The 24,098-nt window shown below is 42.4% G+C and overlaps 1 protein-coding gene across 1 annotated transcript in view; it reads left to right on the top strand.

Moving 5' to 3' along the window:
• Positions 1 to 321: 321 nt before the first annotated feature.
• Positions 322 to 24,098, top strand: part of LOC311241646 (tau-tubulin kinase 1-like) — a gene marked incomplete at its 3' end in the record, with an annotated part of 112,925 nt that continues 89,148 nt past the window's right edge. Inside the window, exons 1-2 of the mRNA XM_084330523.1 lie at positions 322 to 447; positions 12,761 to 12,908. Of these exons, the coding sequence (XP_084186649.1) occupies positions 337 to 447; positions 12,761 to 12,908 (259 nt within the window). The 5' untranslated portion in view covers positions 322 to 336. The remainder of the gene's footprint in view (positions 448 to 12,760; positions 12,909 to 24,098) is intronic.

The raw sequence follows: 24,098 nt of genomic DNA, 5'->3' as shown, positions 1-24,098 counted from the left end.
GTCTTACAGATATCCATGTGCCGACATTGATCCAAAGGCTCGGAGTGAAAATCCTAAAATCCAAGTCCATCCTGGCTGCATTCTGAATGAACATGATATTTGCTCCAACTATTGTCTGCAAATACCATGTCTTCTCTCCCCCCCGGTGGCCCCAGCTAACAGTGAGAATGGCTTATTCTGATAACCCTGTGACTGTCATCATGCCTGTGTGCTCAGTCTATATCTCCAAGTATAGAAAACCAACGTGTGTCCTTTTTGGAAACCCCCCCCCCTTTCCTTCGGCAGATAAATGGCTCATTTAAATTGGGAGCTGCTCGCGTTCTGTCAAGCTGGCAGATGCAGTGCCTAGTGCCAGCTGGCCTCCAGGACAACGCCAACATGAACGGGGCTGGCGAGGTGGTGGACATACTGCCACCAAACTGCATGGTCAAGGACAGGTGGAAAGTGGTAAGTGTGTGTCAACTGCAACTGTTTTCGTTTTTGAGGACTGCATACTTTCTTTGCAAACCAAAATACTATACTTTATACTTATACCACATGCATGAGCCTGGTCTCTTTTAAAAGATGATATTCTGGAGTGTCTGATAGAATAAGGAAGACTCACCTTTAGTGCTAATGAAATAGAGTAACATAGGTCTGAACTTGAGTTGTAGAAAAACTTGTTACTCACGTTTTTCTGTAGTAGTTAGTAGTCCAGAAGTAGTATTTCCCCAGAATAGCTGGAGGCTTAGGAAACTCCCGGGATCCATAGCCTGAACTCTTATGTAGCACATGTCCAAATTTCATAAAGATCCATTCAGAAATGAGTGATTAGGAGTGATTTTGGTAAACTGTGTACAAAAGAAAAGCGCCGTTTTCTCATAGACTTCAATTCATTCGCCAGTTTTTCTCTTCCTGTTTTTGCTTGTGACTTCTCACCTAGATCCCTGATTTGTACATCCCCAGGTGGGGTATCATTGGAAAGCCACACTCATTGGCTACAACCCTGTCCAATAATCTTTCAGATCGCCAAATGATTGACGGAACTAGAGCCCCATGAGTCAGGAGTAGTATTTGCACAATACTGTGTACTTCGCGCAAGCCTCACATATCGGCATGTAACTTGAGAATGAATGAATGAATGAATGAATGAATGAATGAATGAATGAATGAATGAATGAATGAATGAATGAATGAATGAATGAAAACTTTATTTAACAGATTGCAGAAAGGGTACAATACAGTACGGCCCAAACCACTGAACGGATTTTGTCACCTGAAAGGGCTATCGACAGGCAACAAATGGGGCTTTAATTCGATATATATATATATATAAAACTAAAAGAAGAATACCTTCAAAAGAAAGAAGGGACCGCACACTCCTCAGGACTGGTTTTTGCTTTTTTTTTTTGCACAACGCGTTTCGCTTCTGCTTCCTCAGGTGCTATGCAGCAGGTGTCAATAATAATCATTATATACAGCATACTCCACCCCACATCGTAACAAGCCCATTGGCTACTCAATTATCACGTTTGATTTATCATTTTGCAGGATGTAATGCATATAACTCACATGCATATATACACATAGACTCATTTTGATATATAATAACACAGTATGAGAGAAGTGACAAATACCTAGGTCATTAGATATGACAAACAATTTAAAACAGATTTAAAACCACACCCACATAGGTTACACAGAACCCCTGGGGTAGTGATTACAAAAATGGATTCAGCTCGAGGGATTCATTTAGACCATGGGGTTCCACAGAATTATATATATATTGTATTAAAATATATGCACACCTGAGCCACTAGAGGTCGCCAAAGTGCAGGTGGGCAAATCGTCCTGCTTTACCCACCGACAGGGGTGTAAAAAGTACCCAGAAATTATACTTAAGTGAAAGTATGGGTACCGTCTCAAAATCGTACTCAAGGAAAAGAGTATCTGGCTAAAAACACACTTGAGTAAGAGTAAAAAAGTTTCTACTTTTAAATGTACTTAAGTACTCAAAAGTAAAAGTAAAAACGGCGGCTGGATTGGCGCAGTGGGCAAGGCGCTCGCCTCTAACGCAGGAGACGCTGGGTTCGAGCCCAGCTCTCGGCGTTGCTACCGGCTGGCCGGTCGTTCATAGCAACACAATTGGCAAGTGTTAGAGGGTGGGAAAGCTGGTAGGTGGGGATTTGACGTTGTGGACAGCGACTCCTACAGGTCGGTTTGGTGACGCCGGTGCGACGGAAGCAGGAAGTGACGGGGGCAGCGTGAGCCTCCCACGCGTTACTCCTCGTCACTGAGAGTTCGAGCTGCTGCGGTGAAAAGTTGCAACAGGCTGCCTCCTCGTGTACCGGAGGGGACACGTGATGCAAGGCTTCTGTCCAGGTGTCCGCGGGACCTTAAAAAGTCTTAAAAAGTCTTAAATATGTTTATCAACTATTAAGGCCTTAATTTGTCTTAAAATTTCTTAAATCCGACTTTCGGAGGTCTTAAAAAATGCCATAGACAGGAAAGATAAAATGCCATGTCATCTTATGTTTCATTGTGAAATCTGGGGAAAAACGGTTAACGGGAGATAAAGTCAGACTTTTTTTCTTTCTTTCACGCAATGGAGCGGAACCAATAAAGATGGTCCTTAATGTTTGTCTGGAACTATTTCAGAGCACCGGAGTATACAGTAGGTAACACTGATGTTTAGTTTAGTTTCATTCATTTGTATTTATTTGCACTCGTTAATTTAATATCATGGGAAAGTGCACATTTTATGAGAACTGGCTCGACAACCCTCTGTTTGCACCGTGGGTGATCCCAGTGAAAGACATTTACGAGGCCCACTGCAAACTCTGCAAAAAGGATTTTACGATGGGAGTAAAAGCAATCGAGTCACACATGCAGAGCGCTAAGCATGTTACCTACATCTCAGGTAGGACTATAACATCTGCACCAACAGAAATCCGGATAACGTTCGGCTCCACGCCAACACTTGCAGCTGAGGTACTGTGGTTTCTCAACAGTCGCAAAGCACCAGTCCTACACTGGCAATGAGGGACTAGGAGAGGTATTCCGTGCTATGTTCCCTGACTCGGAAATCGCTGAGACATTAACATGCGGCAAAGACAAAACATTCCTACATAGCCAGGTTTGGATTGGCCTCTTAGTCTTACATCCAAAATAATCTATTCACGGATGTAAACAAGGACACGTTTGTGTTGATGTTCGATGAGAGCTTCACCCCACCGTATGTCTTTTTTTCCTACCACCCACCCACCCCCTCCTAATGTACAGTCTTCCCCATCATATGTATATGTATATATATATACGTTAGGATCTATGGGTAACAGTACTGTATATTTGCATATCATATATGTCACAAATGTAACAGTACTATATACCTGTATGTATGTCATGTATGTCCCTATGCCATAAATGTCATGATGTCATGTATGTTGTGTATGTCATATAAACCCATTGCTCGCCAATGACTTGTTAACACGTCATTCTCCGCCATGCGTAATCTGCCAATGACGCCGTAAGGCGACTTTGAGATCAATATTTCATATTTTCGTCATGGTATTCACATTTCACCCACGGAGTCTTGGCTGGTGCTGTAGGACTCCGCTCAACTCTGCAACGCTTCAATACCGCCACCTCGTGGCCGATCGACGAGTTGCCAAAACCGGAAGTGGCCGGAAGTGCTTAGTCCGTCCCCTATTCCGTCCGGCCACTCGCTAGCGCTCCCGGGACTCTATCCAGACACCGTGGATATCGATCCGTTGCCATAACTCAATAAACAACATGATTTGGACGTATATTAGTATTATACAAACCGGAACTGGATCACCTAGATCAACATCACATAACTGGGATCTGTTTGCGCCAGTGTGATCGCCCAACGGTAAGAGGAAGCTGCCGTGAGTTTCAGCGTTTTTGATTATTATTATCCATACAAACTGCTCTGATCTATATATCACCCATACTACATGAATCATTTAACGTCGGTCATTGAATTATAAACGACCCCCCCCCCCCCCTCCGGTCACCAGCAGATGACCAGTCATGACGTTTAGGATCATGTACAGTTGAAATTTTTTATATAACGTTGATCGGTATCAAACTGCATTTGATCATCTAATATATGCATTTATGGCTATATCTCACATTCTATGAAATACAGCAGAAAACGATAAAAACATATTTATACTCTGGACGGTATTTTAGTATGAATGTGTGAATGAAAAAGTAAAACGTTCCTACATCCTGAACGATAGATAATTGATGTTGAATGGGCCATAGTAATGTCAATTTAGCAATACAATTTAAAAAGTTATAGCCCTGCAAAGAAGGTGAACATCTCCATAGACAAATAGCGCTGGCAGAGAGGCTACAGCGATGGATATAAGCTCCGACAGAGAATGGGTTAAGATTAATTGAAAATGGGGGACCCTGATGTAAACAAGACAAACGTCTTTCTCTGGTCTGCATCCCCTTAACAAGTGTGTATTGAGCCGTACTGTATTGTACCCATTCTGCAATCTGTTAAATAAAGTATTCATTCATTCATTCAACCAAACCACAAAAACAAAACAACTGAATGAATGAATGAAAACTTTATTTAACAGATTGCAGAATGGGTACAATACAGTACGGCTCAATACACACAATTGTTAAGGGGATGCAGACCAGAGAAAGACGTTTGTCTTGTTTACATCAGGGTCCCCCATTTTCAATTCATAGTGACGTACACAACATACATGACATCATGACATTTATGGCATAGGGACATACATGACATACATGCAGGTATATAGTACTGTTACATTTGTGACATATACGATATGCAAATAATATACAGTACTGTTACCCAGAGATCCTAACAGAAAATATTATATACATATGATGGGGATGAGACTACATTAGGAGGAGGGGGGGGGGGGGGTTGGACATTTACGGTGGCCAGTTTCGAATTGCAGCCTCCCGTAGGTGCTCTTTAAGAGCGGTTTTGAATGTGGGCAGGGGTAAAGTGGGTTTTAGGAGTGAGGTTAAGCAGTAGTCTGACCAGTTTGTTTTGTGATGTTTGTAATCTTGTTTTTAGTGCCTTTGAGGTGCTTTGGTACCATGAGGTGCAAGCATAGTCGTAGTACCCTTGAATGAGTGTACTGAGAGTACCCATGATTTTTGCCATTTTGTTATTGTGAAATTGGTATAAAATTTAATTCTGAGTGGCATTAAAAAGTCTTAAAAAGCCTTAAATCTGACTGGGCTAAACCTGCAGATACCCTGTCACTACAACCGATCTGTGGGAGGCATAGTCTAGCAACGTCAAGACAGGGGAGGGAAGAATTGGATATACGAAATTGGGATGGGAGAAAAATAGAAAATGGGGAGAAAAAGTGGATAAAAAAAAAAAGTTAAAGTAAAAAGCCACCCAACTCCTCGTCCAATCAACAGTCATCTCCCGCCTCGACTACTGCAATGCACTGCTCGCTGGCCTCCCGGCCACTGCCACTAAGCCTCTTCAACTCATTCAGAACGCAGCGGCCCGCCTGATCTCAAACCTACCGAAGTCGGCCCATGTCACCCCACTTCTTAGGGACCTGCACTGGCTCCCCATTGCTGCACGAATCCGCTTCAAGGCCCTCGACCTAGCATACCGTGCGGCAAAGGGAACCGCTCCCGCCTACCTCCGGTCAATGGTCTCTAACTACACACCCTCAAGACCCCTACGCTCTGCATCTTCTGGCCGCCTCAGACCTACTCCTATCCAAGCTCCGGGAGGGTCATCAAAGAGAAGTCGCCTATTCTCAGTCCTTGCCCCACAATGGTGGAATGAACTACCCACCCCAATTAGGACAGCCGAATCACGTCCAATCTTTCGCCGTCGACTAAAGACGCACTTCTTCAACCATTATCTGAATTAAAAAAAAAAAACAATAAAAAAAACAAATCTAACCCTAACTAACCGTACTGTCATGCACTTGTCCTAATAAACTAACCTACACTGTAGCACTCAACACTTTGATGAACATTGTTGCTCAGCTGATAGAGTTGTGCCCTTCCTGATGGCTTGTCGTACAGAACTTGTAAGTCGCTTTGGATAAAAGCGTCAGCTAAATTACTAAATGTAAATGTAAAAACTTTTTTTTATTCTGGGGCAATGAAATGTTCCGTTTCATCCTCTTCATCACTCGTACTATCGTTTGTGGCCATCTTCTGTAGCTTGTCACTCTGACTGTCTATTCTTCTGATAGCAGTGTTTAATCAAAAATCCCTGCTTTCTAGTCTTGCACAAGGACCAATCAGCATGGGTATGGGCGTCATTTTCCAGGGTTTGATTGGCTGTTTTTAAATAAAGTGAGGCCGCAGGATAAAATTGTTGGACCTGCGAGATTTGTACTTTGTAGGTCTGCATTTGAAATGTAAGGAGTAAAAAGTATGTTTTTTTTTCTCTGAAATGTAATTGAGTAAAAGTACAAGTATACAAACCTAATAATAGTTGAGTAAAGTACAAATCCCCAAAAACAGTACTTAAGTATTGTAACGAAGTACAATTACTCAAGTACTTTACACCCCTGCATATCATCCACCCCTGTTCCACACGATCTTCTAGTAATGATATACAATAGTTGATTGGTCAATAGGCAGTTCCTTTCTATGTTTGATCTCTTAGCTTCAACATGACTTTAGGTGTGCAGCATAATTTACTAGGGTTATCTACCCCAGTAGTGACAAGTGCCCCACCATTGTGCCATTGAAATCCCTGGGGTAAACTTTAAGTTACCTTGCTAACTCCATAATCTAGCTTCGTATTATACCCCTCTGAAATAAGGATTTGCATAACATCACAGTTACTGTGTCTATTATGGTGACCCCTTGTACTATCCTGTCAGGACCAATACGTAGATGGGGTTCGCACATGAGTGCGCAATTTGTTGTACATAGCTTGGCTGCTATGGTCAAGCTACAATAGGCAGATTCAGAGCACATATGAATATTCATATGTATCACATTACATGCAACAGGATTATAGTGAGCTAGTAAAAAAAAAAAAATCATTACAAACAGTGGTTTAACCCTCTCGTCCTGATAGGTAAAGGAGGTAGGAGATTGCTAAAGAGCACATCATTGGTGTCTTGTAGAAACCTTGAATATCAATTACATTTTCTCTTTCTTTCTTTCTATCTTTCTTTCTTTCTTTCTTTCTTTCTTTCTTTCTTTCTTTCTTTCTTTCTTTCTTTCTTTCTTTCTTTCTTTCTTTCTTTCTTTCTTTCTTTCTTTCTTTCTTTCTTTCTTTCTTTCTTTCTTTCTTTCTTTCTTTCTTTCTTTCTTTCTTTCTTTCTTTCTTTCTTTCTTTCTTTCTTTCTTTCTTTCTTTCTTTCTTTCTTTCTTTCTTTCTTTCTTTCTTTCTTTCTTTCTTTCTTTCTTTCTTTCTTTCTTTCTTTCTTTCCTTCTTTCCTTCTTTCTTTCCTTCTTTCTTTCTTTCTTTCTTTTTTCTTTCTTTCTTTCTTTCTTTCTTCTTTCTTTCTTTCTTTCTTTCTTTCTTTCTTTCTTTCTTTCTTTCTTTCTTTCTTTCTTTCTTTCTTTTAAAATAATTTACAGCTGATGCATTGTAGAGTGTACATGGGCTTAAAAGGAATCTAGCAATATATGCGTATCCACAAAGAAATCCTTAATAAACTGTTGCTGAACTAGGGCCTGGGTGACATTATAAATCTTACTGACGTCATTTTGTACCACTTTGATTCAACGCTGCGACAACCAATGACATGTTGAAAGACAAACGTGTTTACAGACATTTTACATTTACATTTACATTTAGTCATTTAGCTGTCGTTTTTATCCAAAGCGACTTACAAGTTTTGTACAACAAGACAGCAGGAAGGGTACAACTCTATCAGCTGAGTAACAATGTTCATCAAAGTGTTGAGTGCTACAGTGTAGGTTAGTATATTAGGACAAGTGCATGACAGTAAGGTTAGTTAGGGTTAGAGTTTTTCTTTTCTTTTCTTTTTTCATTTCAGATAATGATTGAAGAAGTGCGTGACAGGGGTGTGCTGTATTCTTTTTTGTTTTTGATCCGCTTTTTCTCCCATTTTCTATATTTTCTCCCATCCCAATTTCGTATCATCCAATTCAACCCTCCCCTGTCACGAACGCTGTTTCTTGCCTCCCACAAGCCGGCTGCAATGTGGACTAAGTCATACATAGCACAAGTCCCCTCCGGTACTTGAGGTAACAGCAGTCACATCTTTTCACCTGCGCAGCTCAATCTCTCAGTGGCGAGGAGTAACGCGTGGGAGGCTCACGCTGCCCCCGACACTTCCTGATTCTACTGCGCAGGCGCACCAACCGACCTGTAGGAGTCGCTGTCCACAACGCCCGATCCCCACCCATCAGTTTCCCACCCCCTAATACGGCCAATGTGTATTAGTAATATGAACGACCAGCTAAACTGAAAGCAATGTGGAGCGCTGGGCTCGAACAGGTGAGCCCAGCGTCTCCGCATTCGTGGCGAGCGCCTTGCCCACTACGCCACTGTATTATGGTTTAATCTATACTGAGGCAATTGTGTTAATATTAGGGGTGTAACGGTATAAGCCACGGTTCGGTACGTACCTCGGTATTGGGGTCACAGTTCGGTACGAGTTTGGTACAACAGAAAAAAAATATTAATAATAATTATTATTAATATAATTAAATTTGTGCTGGCATGGGTGTGGAGTAGAGGGTACGCTCATGCACTTGCTGTGGCACTGCCCACTTGTTAGGAAATTTTGGTTGGACATTGCTGAGGACCTGTCAGTTACTCTCCAAATTGACATTAATCCTTGCCCTATAATGTGTATATTGGGTGTAAAAATGGACACTGCTCAAGCAAAGATTGTAAATAATACTGTAGCACTGGCTTTTCTAGCATGCAAACGGATTATTTTAATGAACTGGAAAGAACGCAAACCGAACTGCTTCAGTATGGAGAACTGGCTTTGATTGATTGATTGAAAAGTTTATTAACAGATTGCAGAATGGGTACAGTACAGTACATCTCAATACATACAATTGTTAAGGGGATGCAGACCAGAGAAAGACTTTCGTCTTGTTTCCACCAGGGTCCCCCATTTTCAATTCATCATAACATATATGACATACATGACATACAGATAGACAGTACTGCTACATCTATACATTTATGACATATCAGATTTGCAAATACAGTACTGTTTGTGATACAAAAGTGTCCAGAAAAGGAGTGTATATACATTTGGCGTAGAAACTGTACATTGGAGGAGGTTGGTGGGGTGGGGTTGGGTGGGTTGGGTGAGGGCTGTACATTGGAGGTGGGGGGGGGGGGGGGGGGGTTGGGTAGGGGACACACACACATTTTACACTGTACATTGGAATGTTGACAAAGCCTTACTTGGTCATTTACTGTACAACTAGGTTAGGACATTTGTAGGGGCCAGTTTCGAATTGCAGTCTCACGTAGGTGTTTTTTGAGAGTGTTTTTGAAGGTGGGTAGTGATTCACATTCCTTTACAGCTTTAGGCAGGGCGTTCCACATTGATGTGGCATAATTGCGAAACGTGTTTAGTCCCTTGTTTGAGCCGAATCTGGGTTTTACATGATTTGTGGAGCTCCCTCTGGTGTTGTGATCGTGGTATTCACTGACCTTTGGGAAGTATTTTGACATGTACATGGGTACCTTGGTCGCGTAGTGTATCTTGTAGACCAGGCCCATTGCAAGTTGCTGTACTCTGTCGTCTACTCTAAGCCATCCTAGGTTGTCAAAGTGGGCAGGGGTGAGGTGGGTTCTAGGAGTCAGGTCAAGTAGTAGTCTGACTAGCTTGTTTTGAGATGTTTGTAATTTGTTTTTTAGTGCCTTTGACTAGCGCCAGGACTTCATGGACTTGATGTTATCAACGGAACAGGCTGCTCTGTCTCTTCAAGAGAGTGATAGGCCCGATGGCCTTCAAGGTCCCCTGAACTTTATTAGATCACTATCTGGAATAAGTTTGTCTACTGAACCTTTGTAACGCTCTGCAACCCCCCCCCCCCCCCCTCGCCCCTTGTTGTTATTGTTATTATTATCATTTCTTGTCTTGTTTTGTCGTGTATGTATTGTCTTGTTTGAGAAAAATAAAAAAACTTTAAATATCAAAAAAAATATAATTAAATTTTCTTTTAATTTAAATTTTTTTTTAATTTATATATTATATTTATGATAATAATAATAATAATAATAATTAAATAGAATAATTTTCTATAGGCTTGCCGTGGTAATTAGTGATACTGGTGTCATTCTGTGTTCAGGCATCCACTTGCCTACTGCCCCTTTAAACTTATCCTTGCTAAGTTTCACTTTCACTTCCAGAGATAATTTAACTTCACGACCAGACTGAATACTAGAGAACAGATGACATATTACAACAATGGCAGAGGATTATTTGGATTTAAACACAGTGGAGCTCAGATGATCTGTCCGGAAAAGTATGTTTCTTCTTTTTATTTGATTGTGCCTGTGAGTCCGGCGGGGGAGAATGTTGATGTGTTTGTTGGCGCGTGTGTGTGTGTGTGTGTGTGTCGGAGACGCGTGTGTGTTTCTTTCCATTGGTTTCATTTGGTTAACGTTATTGGGCGAACAAGAAAACGAAAGAAAACTGTAATGACCCTGCAGCTGTTCCAATGTAAATGTGCCTTTCTCCTCCGTGCACTTTCGCCGCTCTGAAGTCTGACTCGGTGTGCCCGGCCACGCGGGGGCGCTGTTCTCGCACGGACCTCGCGAGTGCCTGCATGTGGGTGTGTTTGCGCAGTGGGGCGTATTCGTCGCATGGGTGCGCGTACCGCACCGTGACGGCCGTACCGTAAATCCGCGGGACGAATACACGTACCGTTACACCCCTAGTTAATATACCATGATATAGTGTAGGCTAGTTTTCAGGTTATACTAGACCAGTTTTTGTCAGTTTCAGTAAACATGACCTTTTGGAGATATAAGTTAAGAGAGAGGATGATGGAATAAAATGGGTAGTGACTGGTAGTGACTGGTAGTGACAGGTGACATCTGCCTATAGAATCCAGTTAGAAGAGGAATGACTTAGATAGAAATTGGACTGGGTTGACAGAAAATGAATCTTCAAATTGAGATTATAGTATAGTATAGTATTAGTATAGTATAGTACAGGGGTTCCTAAACTTTTCAGGCAGCGACCCCCTAAATAACAGTCACAGAGAGCCGCGACCCCCACTATTATAGGAGGTAAAAAAAAATTATCATTTACATTTATTTAAAAAATTTTTATTCTTATAATTTTATTTAAAATGGAAATGTATGGTTGAAACATGCAAACGTTCAAAAGCACACTAATAAGCATTGGAGGCTTTTAACCAGGGCCGGACTGGGGAAATCATTCAGGCCAGGAAATATAGTGCAAAATATAGCCCCAGTCGGGCCACTTTTTAAGCAGGGGGTCTGGGGGTCCCCCACCAGGACATTTAGTTAGAAAGACTTCATTTCCTGCATTCTGGTGTAGGCATTTTTTTTATTTGTACCCTTTAAATGCCAGTGTTTGTGATTGCATCACAAATTATTGTTAAAAAACAGGCTATGTATGATTAGCAACAACACTGATTTTGATGGATTTTCAGTTTTTTGTAAGGGTCCCACCTCCACCAATCACATGCGGCTCCCTTTGTGTGTGTGTGTGTGTGTGTGTGTGTGTGTGTGTGTGTGTGTGTGTGTGTGTGTGTGTGTGTGTGTGTGTGTGTGTGTGTGTGTGTGTGTGTGTGTGTGTGTGTGTGTGTGTGTGTGTGTGTGTGTGTGTGTGTGTGTGTGTGTGTGTGTGTGTGTGTGTGTGTGTGTGTGTGTGTGTGTGTGTGTGTGAGCAAGAGAGAGATAGTTCTCCAACTTGTGTGAGTTGCAGTGATCTCCTGGTTGTTCCCCACCTAGGTTATCTAACTATTGGGCTGGCCTGCTTCTAAGTTCAGTGGCCTGACTGCATAAATAAAAAAAAAAATAAAAAAAAATGGATAAAAAGAATATATATTGTTTTATATCATCTGGCGATCCCCCCCCCCCCCCCCCTGACATGAGCTTGTTATCATTTAGGATCTGATATACAGACAACAATGTTACATCATTCATTGCGAATCAAGACTGTTTGCTTTTATAAGCCTTTTTGAAGACATAAGATAAGATAAGATATTCCTTTATTGGAAATTCAGGCGTCATAGCAGCACGGGGGGGGGGGGGGGGAGGTACAGGTAGTAGGAGACATGATACAGGTCATAGATAGGGACGCACCGATCTGACTTTTTCAGTCCCGAACTCCCGATACCGATACCTGGCTTTGGGTATCGGCCGATACCGAGTACCGATCCGATACCAATACCATTATCTGAAATGAAAAAGAAAGAAAAAAAGAAATCTAACCCTAACTAACCTTACTGTCATGCACTTGTCCTAATAAACTAACCTACACTGTGGCACGCAACACTTTGATGAACATTGTTACTCAGCTGATAGAGTTGTGCCCTTCCTGATGACTTGTCGTACAGAACTTGTAAGTTGCTTTGGATAAAAGTGTCAGCTAAATGACTAAATGTAAATGTAAATACCCATTGTTCAATTAATAAACTGTATGCCTCACTGTGTGGAAGAGACTGGGATCATTCTTTTGTGCAAGATATATATATATATTTTTTTCCCGATACCCGATATTATAGAATACATGCAATCTTCCACCATGCGCTCAGACCAATGTTCTCGTCCTCCCCTCAAAACGCCCTTCAGCTGAAGAAGATCGGCGGCGGGGGTTTCGGGGAGATCTACGAGGCCCTGGACCTGCTGACCAGGGAGAACGTGGCCCTGAAGGTGGAGTCGGCGCAGCAGCCCAAGCAGGTCCTGAAGATGGAGGTGGCCGTCCTGAAGAAGCTGCAGGGTGAGCGCTCCTTATTAACCCCTGCACTGCCACACTACAGGAGGTTAACCTTTCACTGCCACACTACAGGAGGTTAACCTCTCACTACCACACTACAGAAGGTTAACCCCTTCACTACCACACTACAGGAGATTTACTCTTTCACTACCACACTACAGAAGGTTAACCTTTCACTACCACACTACAGAAGGTTAACCTTTCACTACCACACTACAGAAGGTTAACCCCTTCACTACCACACTACAGAAGGTTAACCTCTCACTACCACACTACAGAAGGTTAACCCCTTCACTACCACACTACAGGAGGTTAACCTCTCACTACCACACTACAGAAGGTTAACCCCTTCACTACCACACTACAGGAGGTTAACCTCTCACTACCACACTACAGAAGGTTAACCCCTTCACTACCACACTACAGGAGGTTAACCTTTCACTGCCACACTACAGGAGGTTAACCTTTCACTGCCACACTACAGGATGTTAACCCTTTCACTACCACACTACAGGAGGTTAACCTTTCACTACCACACTACAGGAGGTTAACCCTTTCACTACCACACTACAGGAGGTTAACCCCTTCACTACCACACTACAGGAGGTTAACCCCTTCACTACCACTCTACAGGAGGTTAACTCTTTCACTACCACACTACAGGAGGTTAACCTTTCACTGCCACACTACAGAAGGTTAACCTTTCACTGCCACACTACAGGAGGTTAACCCCTGCACTGCCACACTACAGGAGGTTAACTCTTTCACTACCACACTACAGGAGGTTAACCTTTCACTGCCACACTACAGAAGGTTAACCTTTCACTACCACACTACAGAAGGTTAACCTTTCACTACCACAGTACAGAAGGTTAACTCTTTCACTACCACACTACAGGAGGTTAACCTTTCACTGCCACACTACAGAAGGTTAACCTTTCACTACCACACTACAGAAGGTTAACCTTTCACTACCACACTACAGGAGGTTAACCTCTCACTACCACACTACAGAAGGTTAACCTTTCACTGCCACACTACAGAAGGTTAACCTTTCACTACCACACTACAGAAGGTTAACCTTTCACTGCCACACTACAGGAGGTTAACCATTTCACTACCACACTACAGAAGGTTAACCTTTCACTACCACACTACAGAAGGTTAACCCCTTCACTACCACACTACAGGAGGTTAACCTTTCACTGCCACACTACAGAAGGTTAACCTTTCACTACCACACTACAGAAGGTTAACCTTTCACTACCACAGTACAGAAGGTTAACTCTTTCACTACCACACTACAGAAGGTTAACCTTTCACTACCACACTACAGAAGGTTAACCTTTCACTACCACACTACAGAAGGTTAACCCCTTCACTACCACACTACAGAAGGTTAACCTCTCACTACCACACTACAGAAGGTTAACCCCTTCACTACCACACTACAGGAGGTTAACCTCTCACTACCACACTACAGAAGGTTAACCCCTTCACTACCACACTACAGGAGGTTAACCTCTCACTACCACACTACAGAAGGTTAACCCCTTCACTACCACACTACAGGAGGTTAACCTTTCACTGCCACACTACAGGAGGTTAACCTTTCACTGCCACACTACAGGAGGTTAACCCTTTCACTACCACACTACAGGAGGTTAACCTTTCACTACCACACTACAGGAGGTTAACCCTTTCACTACCACACTACAGGAGGTTAACCCCTTCACTACCACACTACAGGAGGTTAACCCCTTCACTACCACTCTACAGGAGGTTAACTCTTTCACTACCACACTACAGGAGGTTAACCTTTCACTGCCACACTACAGAAGGTTAACCTTTCACTGCCACACTACAGGAGGTTAACCCCTGCACTGCCACACTACAGGAGGTTAACTCTTTCACTACCACACTACAGGAGGTTAACCTTTCACTGCCACACTACAGAAGGTTAACCTTTCACTACCACACTACAGAAGGTTAACCTTTCACTACCACAGTACAGAAGGTTAACTCTTTCACTACCACACTACAGGAGGTTAACCTTTCACTGCCACACTACAGAAGGTTAACCTTTCACTACCACACTACAGAAGGTTAACCTTTCACTACCACAGTACAGAAGGTTAACTCTTTCACTACCACACTACAGAAGGTTAACCTTTCACTGCCACACTACAGAAGGTTAACCTTTCACTACCACACTACAGAAGGTTAACCTTTCACTGCCACACTACAGGAGGTTAACCATTTCACTACCACACTACAGAAGGTTAACCTTTCACTACCACACTACAGAAGGTTAACCCCTTCACTACCACACTACAGGAGGTTAACCTTTCACTACCACACTACAGAAGGTTAACCCCTTCACTACCACACTACAGGAGGTTAACCCCTGCACTGCCACACTACAGAAGGTTAACCCTTTCACTACCACACTACAGAAGGTTAACCTTTCACACTACCACACTACAGAAGGTTAACCCTTTCACTACCACACTACAGAAGGTTAACCTTTCACTACCACACTACAGGAGGTTAACCCTTTCACTACCACACTACAGAAGGTTAACACTTTCACTACCACACTACAGAAGGTTAACACTTTCACTACCACACTACAGAAGGTTAACCTTTCACTACCACACTACAGACGGTTAACCCTTTCACTACCACACTACAGAAGGTTAACCCTTTCACGACTGCACTACAGCAGGTTAACCCCTTCACTACCACACTACAGAAGGTTAACCCTTTCACTACCACACTACAGAAGGTTAACCCTTTCACTACCACACTTACTCCCAGGCCCGATACAATGCCCTCCCACAGTGTGTGTGTGTTACTCCCAGGCCCGATACAATGCCCTCCCACAGTGTGTGTGTGTTACTCCCAGGCCCGATACAATGCCCTCCCCCAGTGTGTGTGTGTTACTCCCAGGCCCGATACAATGCCCTCCCACAGTGTGTGTGTGTTACTCCCAGACCCAATACAATGCCCTCCCACAGTGTGTGTGTGTGTTACTCCCAGACCCAATACAATGCCCTCCCACAGTGTGTATGTGTTACTCCCAGGCCCAATACAATATCCTCCCACAGTGTGTGTAAGAAATGGGGGCGGGGGGGCTGCTAGATCCAGCTGTGTGTGTGTGTGTGTGTATGTGTGTGTGTATGTGTGTGTGTGTGTGTCTGTGTGTCTGTGTGTCTGTGTGTTTGTGTGTGTGTGCGTGTGTGTGTGTGTCAGAATCACAATAAAAATCATCATCATCTGTAGTTATTATGTCACCTGTTTCTGATGCGACTGGAAAAGATCAGGGAAGGCTTATACAATTATTTAATGTTTCTGTGGATTATTTCATTATTACTAGGGCAAATGTTTTTTTTTAATAATGTTGTGTTTTATTATAATCCAGATCTAGCCTATAGCTAGTGACTGCTGTGATTTCTTTATATACGTTAAGTTAAGTTAACCTGAGTTATCGATAGCTAACTGCTTTAAGCCTAGGCATATCTATATACCTGCGTTCTGGTTTGGTCTTGCATAGCCAGGTTAGCTGAAGCCTCTCTCTCCTTGGAGCCGTCACTGTCAACAACCGGCAATGCCAGCCCCGGCAAAATAACGTTAGCTGGTGCACTGTTGTCGTCACTCGTTGTCGCTGTCTTTTTTTTTTTTTGGTGAATCCAAATTGTCCGAGGCTTGGTTGTTTTCGTTTTTTGACATTTTCTCCATATAGATATTCAAAAATCCTGAATAAAACCACAGTTTTTTTTTCTAGTTTACCATTCAAATGTTCAAGAGGTGAATGATAGTGAACAGATAGAGCAACTTAGGAAATATGTTGTATAGGGGATAGGACGCATAGAGAGGTCAGGGCTTCCAGGCAAGTTGAAGTTATGGCGTATTGCAGTTTGGTTTATTCTCTAAGTTGATGTGGCCATTGTCAATATATGAAGTGCCAATATCAAAGGTAGACAGGCTTGAGAGACTGGTTCATTTGTCATTGTATGGGAACGGTATTATCCAGCTACCAGTAACTAGTCTAACAGAGGAGTTATTACTGTACTGTGTTATTACTATCATATTACTGTAACGCAGAGGCTGATCGACGTACTTTCTTTTTGCTGCCGGCAGACTATCGTATGATTAAGACGAGACGCCGTGTGTCATTCTAACCCTTCCACAAGCTTTGTAGTCCGGCCGTGAACTTTCCATAAATATGTCTCCATAAATCCATGTTGATCGATCCAATACTGACTGAATGTATCCTGTGATTATTTATACATTTTGATGTCAATGGCGACAACTTACTGTATTAGCCGTTAGCTATACCGGACGTGATGTCACACGGATGCCAGGCGCGCTCAGCCAATAGACGATTTGTTTTGTTAGTGTGAACGTATACATTTATCCAGTGCACATTTGGATAGTATTGTAATATTGTGATATCCCATGGATATATATAGATGTTTTTATACATTTCAACATTTGATTGCTGCATATTATTTGACAATCGACATGGAATGACAAGGATGTCATTGTACAGTTTCTACGTCAATGTACAGTTTCTACGTCTGTACAGTTTCTACGTCAAATGTATATACTCCCTTTTCTTGACTCCTTCTGTATCACAAACAGTACTGTATTTGCAAATCTGGTATGTCATAAATGTATAGATGTAGCAGTACATCTGTATGTCATGTGTGTCATATATGTTAGATGAATTGAAAATGGGGGACCCTGATGTAAACAAGACGAAAGTCTTTCTCTGGTCTGCATCCCCTTAACAATTGTGTGTATTGAGCTGTACTGTACTGTACCCATTCTGCAATCTGTTAATAAAGTTTTCAATCAATCAATCAATCATGTGATGTCACAGAAAGCTAGTGATCGCTAGAATAATCGTCATTCCAGGGCCACAGTGTGACGAGGCCAACTAACTAAAATTAAATGACTTCTATGGCAAAAATGTCAATTGTTTTTTATGTGTATAAGTTAGGACTTAACTTTTTTCCCCTGATTCCTTAGTCTTAATAGAATACATTTGTGGAGACAAACTAGTTAATTATTGTCCTCAATAATCTTTCAATACAATTCTTTGATATATATTTATATATAGTGGTATAACTCGTGTATACCTTGATCTGACAAAACTGAGGCATATATATTCTGATAGCCCAGGTTGTCCTGAAAATAAAGATTCATTTTACAAAACAGGATTGAGGTTTCACATGCATTATTACACAATTAAAGCGAACCTAAAATATCACTAAATTAGCATAGACCCCTGAGGGTCTAGAGTGGATGGAACCCAAGACAGGCAGCACAGGAAGCAGAGGCAGCTCTTAGGCCTACAGACATTGGACCTCATGATCGGAAGTGTACGTAACTATCTTCGTGGCTATCTTTGTAAATAGTTTGTACGAACAAATTTACGAAAGTCCTCATCGCGTGAAAAGGTGTTCGTAGATGGCCAAAATGTTCTCAGTTGCGATCCCCTGAATGAAGAACGTCACGCATTCTTAAACTGAAAGCGCGTTCTTGTACACCTGAATTTGCATACAGAAACGCCCCACCAGCTCCTTATAAGGGAAGGGAGAGGCTAAGCATTGCACTCCGGTTGCGCTGACCCATGTGAATTCCCCATATGTGGGAATCTCGATTGCATAATTTCTCGTAGTGGGGGAAATTATTCAACAGGTAGTGTGAAAGCAATTTGCGACTGATCAAAATTAGATTTAAATGTATTGTCATTATACAGCACATGTACAATACCACAAAAAATTATTTGGCATCTAACCAGAGTACAAATGTAACAGTAAAGTGCAATAGTAACATACAATGCACAGGTCATTAAACTGGGTATACAATATATAAATACTACTGAGTAATAGTGCTCATCATATGTACAGAGTTGTAGTATTAATATGTACAGTAATACAGGTATACAGTAATACAGGTATAAAGACCCTACCACAAGACATCCGAGCAATAGACGACCTCCCCACCTTTGTTTCCCATCTCAAAACACATCTGTTCATTCTGGCATATTCACTTTCATTTTAAGTTTATTATAACTGCTCCCCCTATGTAACTCTGTAATATTGTGTTTTTACTGTGTGCAATTGTATTTGTTTTTAACCCTGTACGGCGACCTTGGGTGCTTTGAGAGGCGCCTTTAAATAAAATGCATTATTATTATTATTATTATTATTATTATTATTATTATTATTATTATTATTATTATTATTATTATTATTATTATTATTATTATTATTATTATTATTATTATAATAATAATAATAATAATAATAATAATAATAATAATAATAATAATAATAATAATAATAATAATAATTATTATTATTATTATTATAGTAGTAAGTAATCTTAGCGTGACATCTTATTTGTGTCAATACGGAGTACAAGGCCACTCAGAAAAAGCGGCATGGGATGAGATAACGGATGAGGCTAACGTGGTGTCAGGAGAGGAGAGATAACGGATGAGGCTAACGTGGTGTCAGGAGAGGAGAGATAACGGATGAGGCTAACGTGGTGTCAGGAGAGGAGAGATAACGGATGAGGCTAACGTGGTGTCAGGAGAGGAGAGATAACGGATGAGGCTAACGTGGTGTCAGGAGAGGAGAGATAACGGATGAGGCTAACGTGGTGTCAGGAGAGGAGAGATAACGGATGAGGCTAACGTCACGTGGTGTCAGGAGAGGAGAGATAACGGATGAGGCTAACGTGGTGTCAGGAGAGGAGAGATAACGGATGAGGCTAACGTGGTGTCAGGAGAGGAGAGATAACGGATGAGGCTAACGTGGTGTCAGGAGAGGAGAGATAACGGATGAGGCTAACGTGGTGTCAGGAGAGGAGAGATAACGGATGAGGCTAACGTGGTGTCAGGAGAGGAGAGATAACGGATGAGGCTAACGTGGTGTCAGGAGAGGAGAGATAACGGATGAGGCTAACGTGGTGTCAGGAGAGGAGAGATAACGGATGAGGCTAACGTGGTGTCAGGAGAGATAACGGATGAGGCTAACGTGGTGTCAGGAGAGATAACGGATGAGGCTAACGTGGTGTCAGGAGAGGAGAGATAACGGATGAGGCTAACGTGGTGTCAGGAGAGATAACGGATGAGGCTAACGTGGTGTCAGGAGAGATAACGGATGAGGCTAACGTGGTGTCAGGAGAGATAACGGATGAGGCTAACGTGGTGTCGGGAGAGATAACGGATGAGGCTAACGTGGTGTCAGGAGAGATAACGGATGAGGCTAACGTGGTGTCAGGAGAGATAACGGATGAGGCTAACGTGGTGTCAGGAGAGATAACGGATGAGGCTAACGTGGTGTCAGGAGAGGAGCGCACCGCGGCTGAAGTGAAAAATAAACGGGCTCGTGTGAAATCAGAGTCCAAAAAAAGATTCAGCAGTGTGATGCTGCGCTCGACTTTGGAACGAGTGCGCGCTTGGCTCTCAATGTAGGCCACCGCCTGCTCCTTCTGGGGGTTGGTAAGTGTGGTCATGAACCAGGGGGGCAGCGCATATCCACAATCTCCTAATAAAACAAGTCCTTAGAATTATAGAAACCTGCTGTTGCTGGAACGATTCATTAAGCACATTATAGACCTGTTCACTGTATACAACCATACCGTGTTCGGCAATACCAACTGAGTCACATGCCTACTGTAAGTTGCCCCCTATCTGCGCGAGCTGCTGCGCTACGATGGGGCTCTATGGAGAAACCATGACACCCCCCTGACTAAAAGTTGTTTCAAACGAAAAAACGGCTGGATGTCATTTTGCCAAATCAGCATGGCTGTGAGTGTGAGTCTTTCACCTTTTACATAATCTAGCTTTGGCATGGGTTGATTGTTTAGATCGCTAGCATGGCTAACAAATGCAAATATATTGTAGTCTGCCCACGTTGTTCTGATCCGGATTATGTTCCTTTTGCCCCACTGATGCGCACGCCTACTGAGTCTGACGTGGACAGCGAACAGGTCTATACAGTACGTACCAATTAGCCACGCGTCTCCAGTGTCTCCTCGCTCGAGGTGCACACCCACAGAGCTGTTCTGTAAGACGTAGGAGTCGTGTACACGTCCTGGGAAGCGGGAGACCACGTTGAGCAGGTGGTTCTGGGCGTCGCAGATTATTTGATGGACTGGTATTGCTTTTTGTTGAGATATGGAAACGCATCTGGGCAGGGTGCCTTGATGCGTATACGTGCCCAAGGTGGACAGTACCTGGACGTGTGGTGGCACAGGGTTTGTGCGTCTGGTCCGGCTCCTCAGTGCTGGCTCCAGGGTATTGCACTGGTCTTGGTACTCATCGCTCTCTGCGAATAATAGGTCCTCTCTCGATCAGCACGATCAGCGATATCTTCCAGCAGCAGTGGATATGCCATGTGTGTGTGTGGATGCCATGTGTGTGTGTGTGTGTGTGTGCGTGCGCGCGCGCGCTGAGCGCAGCTGCCCAGGAGTGCACAGCTCCGTTTGCATCCTCACCAAGCCGCGTGCATCAGGCTGCTGCATCGTTGCTAATAAACTATAGATTTATATGGAATTTGTTAAACTTATCCTTTGTGTCTGTTGTCATCTGTGTGGGTTCAACTCGTGAACAGTAAGATGAGCAGTGGAATGTTTCTCCACTGGCTCTTACGATGTGCACACTAAGCAATGTAATAAAATAAATAAAACCAACAATAAATAATAACAATAGAAAACAAAACGGTATATGTAATATTAATACAGTCTATTCTACTATAGCTATATCCGCACGATTGGGTGCAGATCTTATTTATTTATTTATTCACTGTCATTTGCAGTGTTTTTATTTATTTTCAGACATCACAGTGCCTCGTTTGTTTGTTTTGTTTGTTTGTTTGTTTATTTGACACATACAAAACATTAAAAGATACATTATATAAAGCAGAGGAATGTGAAGGAGAATTGCCTAAAAACCCACCAGGGGCTTGAAAAGCAGCTTCTCCAGTCAGTATATTACAGGACATAGTTTCAGCAACGTAGAAAATACAGCTAGTATGTATGTATCTATCAATAAGTTACAAATAAATACAAATAAAGACATGGGCTAGATCCACAAAGAATGGATTGCACGGTGCTAATGGCACCCTTACTTACAATTCATTATGAATTGAAAATGGGGGACCCTGATGTAAACAAGACGAAAGTCTTTCTCTGGTCTGCATCCCCTTAACAATTGTGTGTATTGAGCCGTACTGTAGTGTACCCATTCTGCAATCTGTTAAATAAGATGTTCATTCAATCAATCACCGCACCGTGCAATCCATTCTTTGTGGATCTAGCCCTATAGTTTACATAATAACATCCATGTGTTTCATAGTTATAAGACACACACACACACACACACACACACACACACACACACACACACACACACACACACACACACACACACACACACACACACACACACACACACACACACACACACACACACACACACACACGCTGTGATATCTAGTCTAGATTTGATCAATAAAACTAGAAAATAGAAACAGATAATGATGAGAACACGGCATATGGATTCGTAGGTTAGGAGAAGTGATTTCAATGCTCTTTTGAACTAATTCAGAAAATGTAAAAGTCTATGAACATGATGAACAGCGGCTCAAACCCGTAGTGAAACAGGGCCTCTGTGCTTCTGCACATGTTGTAGATCAGCTGCTATGACTCAGTTTATGTTGCATGACTTGATGGTTGAGGCGGCACTAACATGGCGAACGTGACCGCAGACACGTGTAGCAAACTGCAGGGAACAACATGGGACACACACGCATGCAAACACACACTGATCATGTGTAGCAAACTGCAGGGGAACAACATGGGACACACACGCATGCAAACACACACTGATCATGTGTAGCAAACTGCAGGGGAACAACATGGGACACACACGCATGCAAACACACACTGATCATGTGTAGCAAACTGCAGGGGAACAACATGGGACACACACGCATGCAAACACACACTGATCATGTGTAGCAAACTGCAGGGAACAACATGGGACACACACACATGCAAACACACACTGATCATGTGTAGCAAACTGCAGGGAACAACATGGGACACACACGCATGCAAACACACACTGATCATGTGTAGCAAACTGCTGGGAACAACATGGGACACACACACATGCAAACACACACTGATCATGTTTTGTGAGTTTTGTGAGTTTTGTGAGCTGAAGTAGAGATCAGTGACATTCACAGCTCCTCTACCCAGGGTTTTGGATTTAAATTGATCTTGAAGATGCTGAGTTGTGAAAGATGAGGTCATTAGGAGGTACATTCACTCAGTCACTCTATCATTGTTCTGAGGGACACAGTTTCTAGCCTACCGGGGTAACGTTTGTTTGATTGGATATTCACATATTTGATTCCCATCTTCAATACCTCTGTTCCTTTTCATGTGGGGAAGTCAAAATCTTTATTTTCATACTCTGGGTGGGTTGGACAACAATATGCAACCATTTTATTTGTATTTGATCACCTTTGGTCATTACTGTGGGATTTGGGTCTGTCTCTTCTCTCTGTTCCAGAGGGGGTTGGTAACAATGTGGGGGCCGGACCTCCATGGGGAGGTTGATTCAGCCTATAACCTTCTCCCTCACCTCTTATCTCTGGGCAGCCGGGACACTTCATACGGGACACTCTATTTTCAAGGCCTTCAGTTGAACCCACAGCCAGGATGTGTGGGGCGTGGGTCAGTCATAAATGCAACTATTTTATTTTAGAACAGACCCATCTGCTTTATCAAAAGAGCTCAAGGAGAGAGAGAGAGAGAAAGAGAGTTGTGTTCTTCTGATGGCAGACTTCCAGGGAGATAGACCTAGATAGGAGCTGGCTTAGGAAGAATGACCATTCATTGAATATTGTACATTTTGTCTTTTGTTCTTTTATTCTTACTAAATAAACGTGGACATCTAAACCCAGAAGGACCCGTGTGGATATTTGATAGATCCTACTGTCTATCTAGAAGCTCATACTGGCTGCATATATTTTCTAGTGTCTATCTAGAAGCTCATTGGTTTGTAAATGTACTAGATTTTCCAGAGATTCTTAGTTTTGAATGTATGTTTTGTATTCTGTATATTGGCCTGGCGAATGATGTGTGTTATCGTTGTATTAA

This window comes from Notolepis coatsorum, assembly GCF_963971535.1.
Source record: "Notolepis coatsorum genome assembly, chromosome: 15".
Lineage (NCBI taxonomy): Eukaryota > Metazoa > Chordata > Actinopteri > Aulopiformes > Paralepididae > Notolepis > Notolepis coatsorum.
The sequence above is the reverse complement of the archived record's forward strand: the minus strand, read 5'-3'. Positions and strand labels throughout refer to the sequence as shown.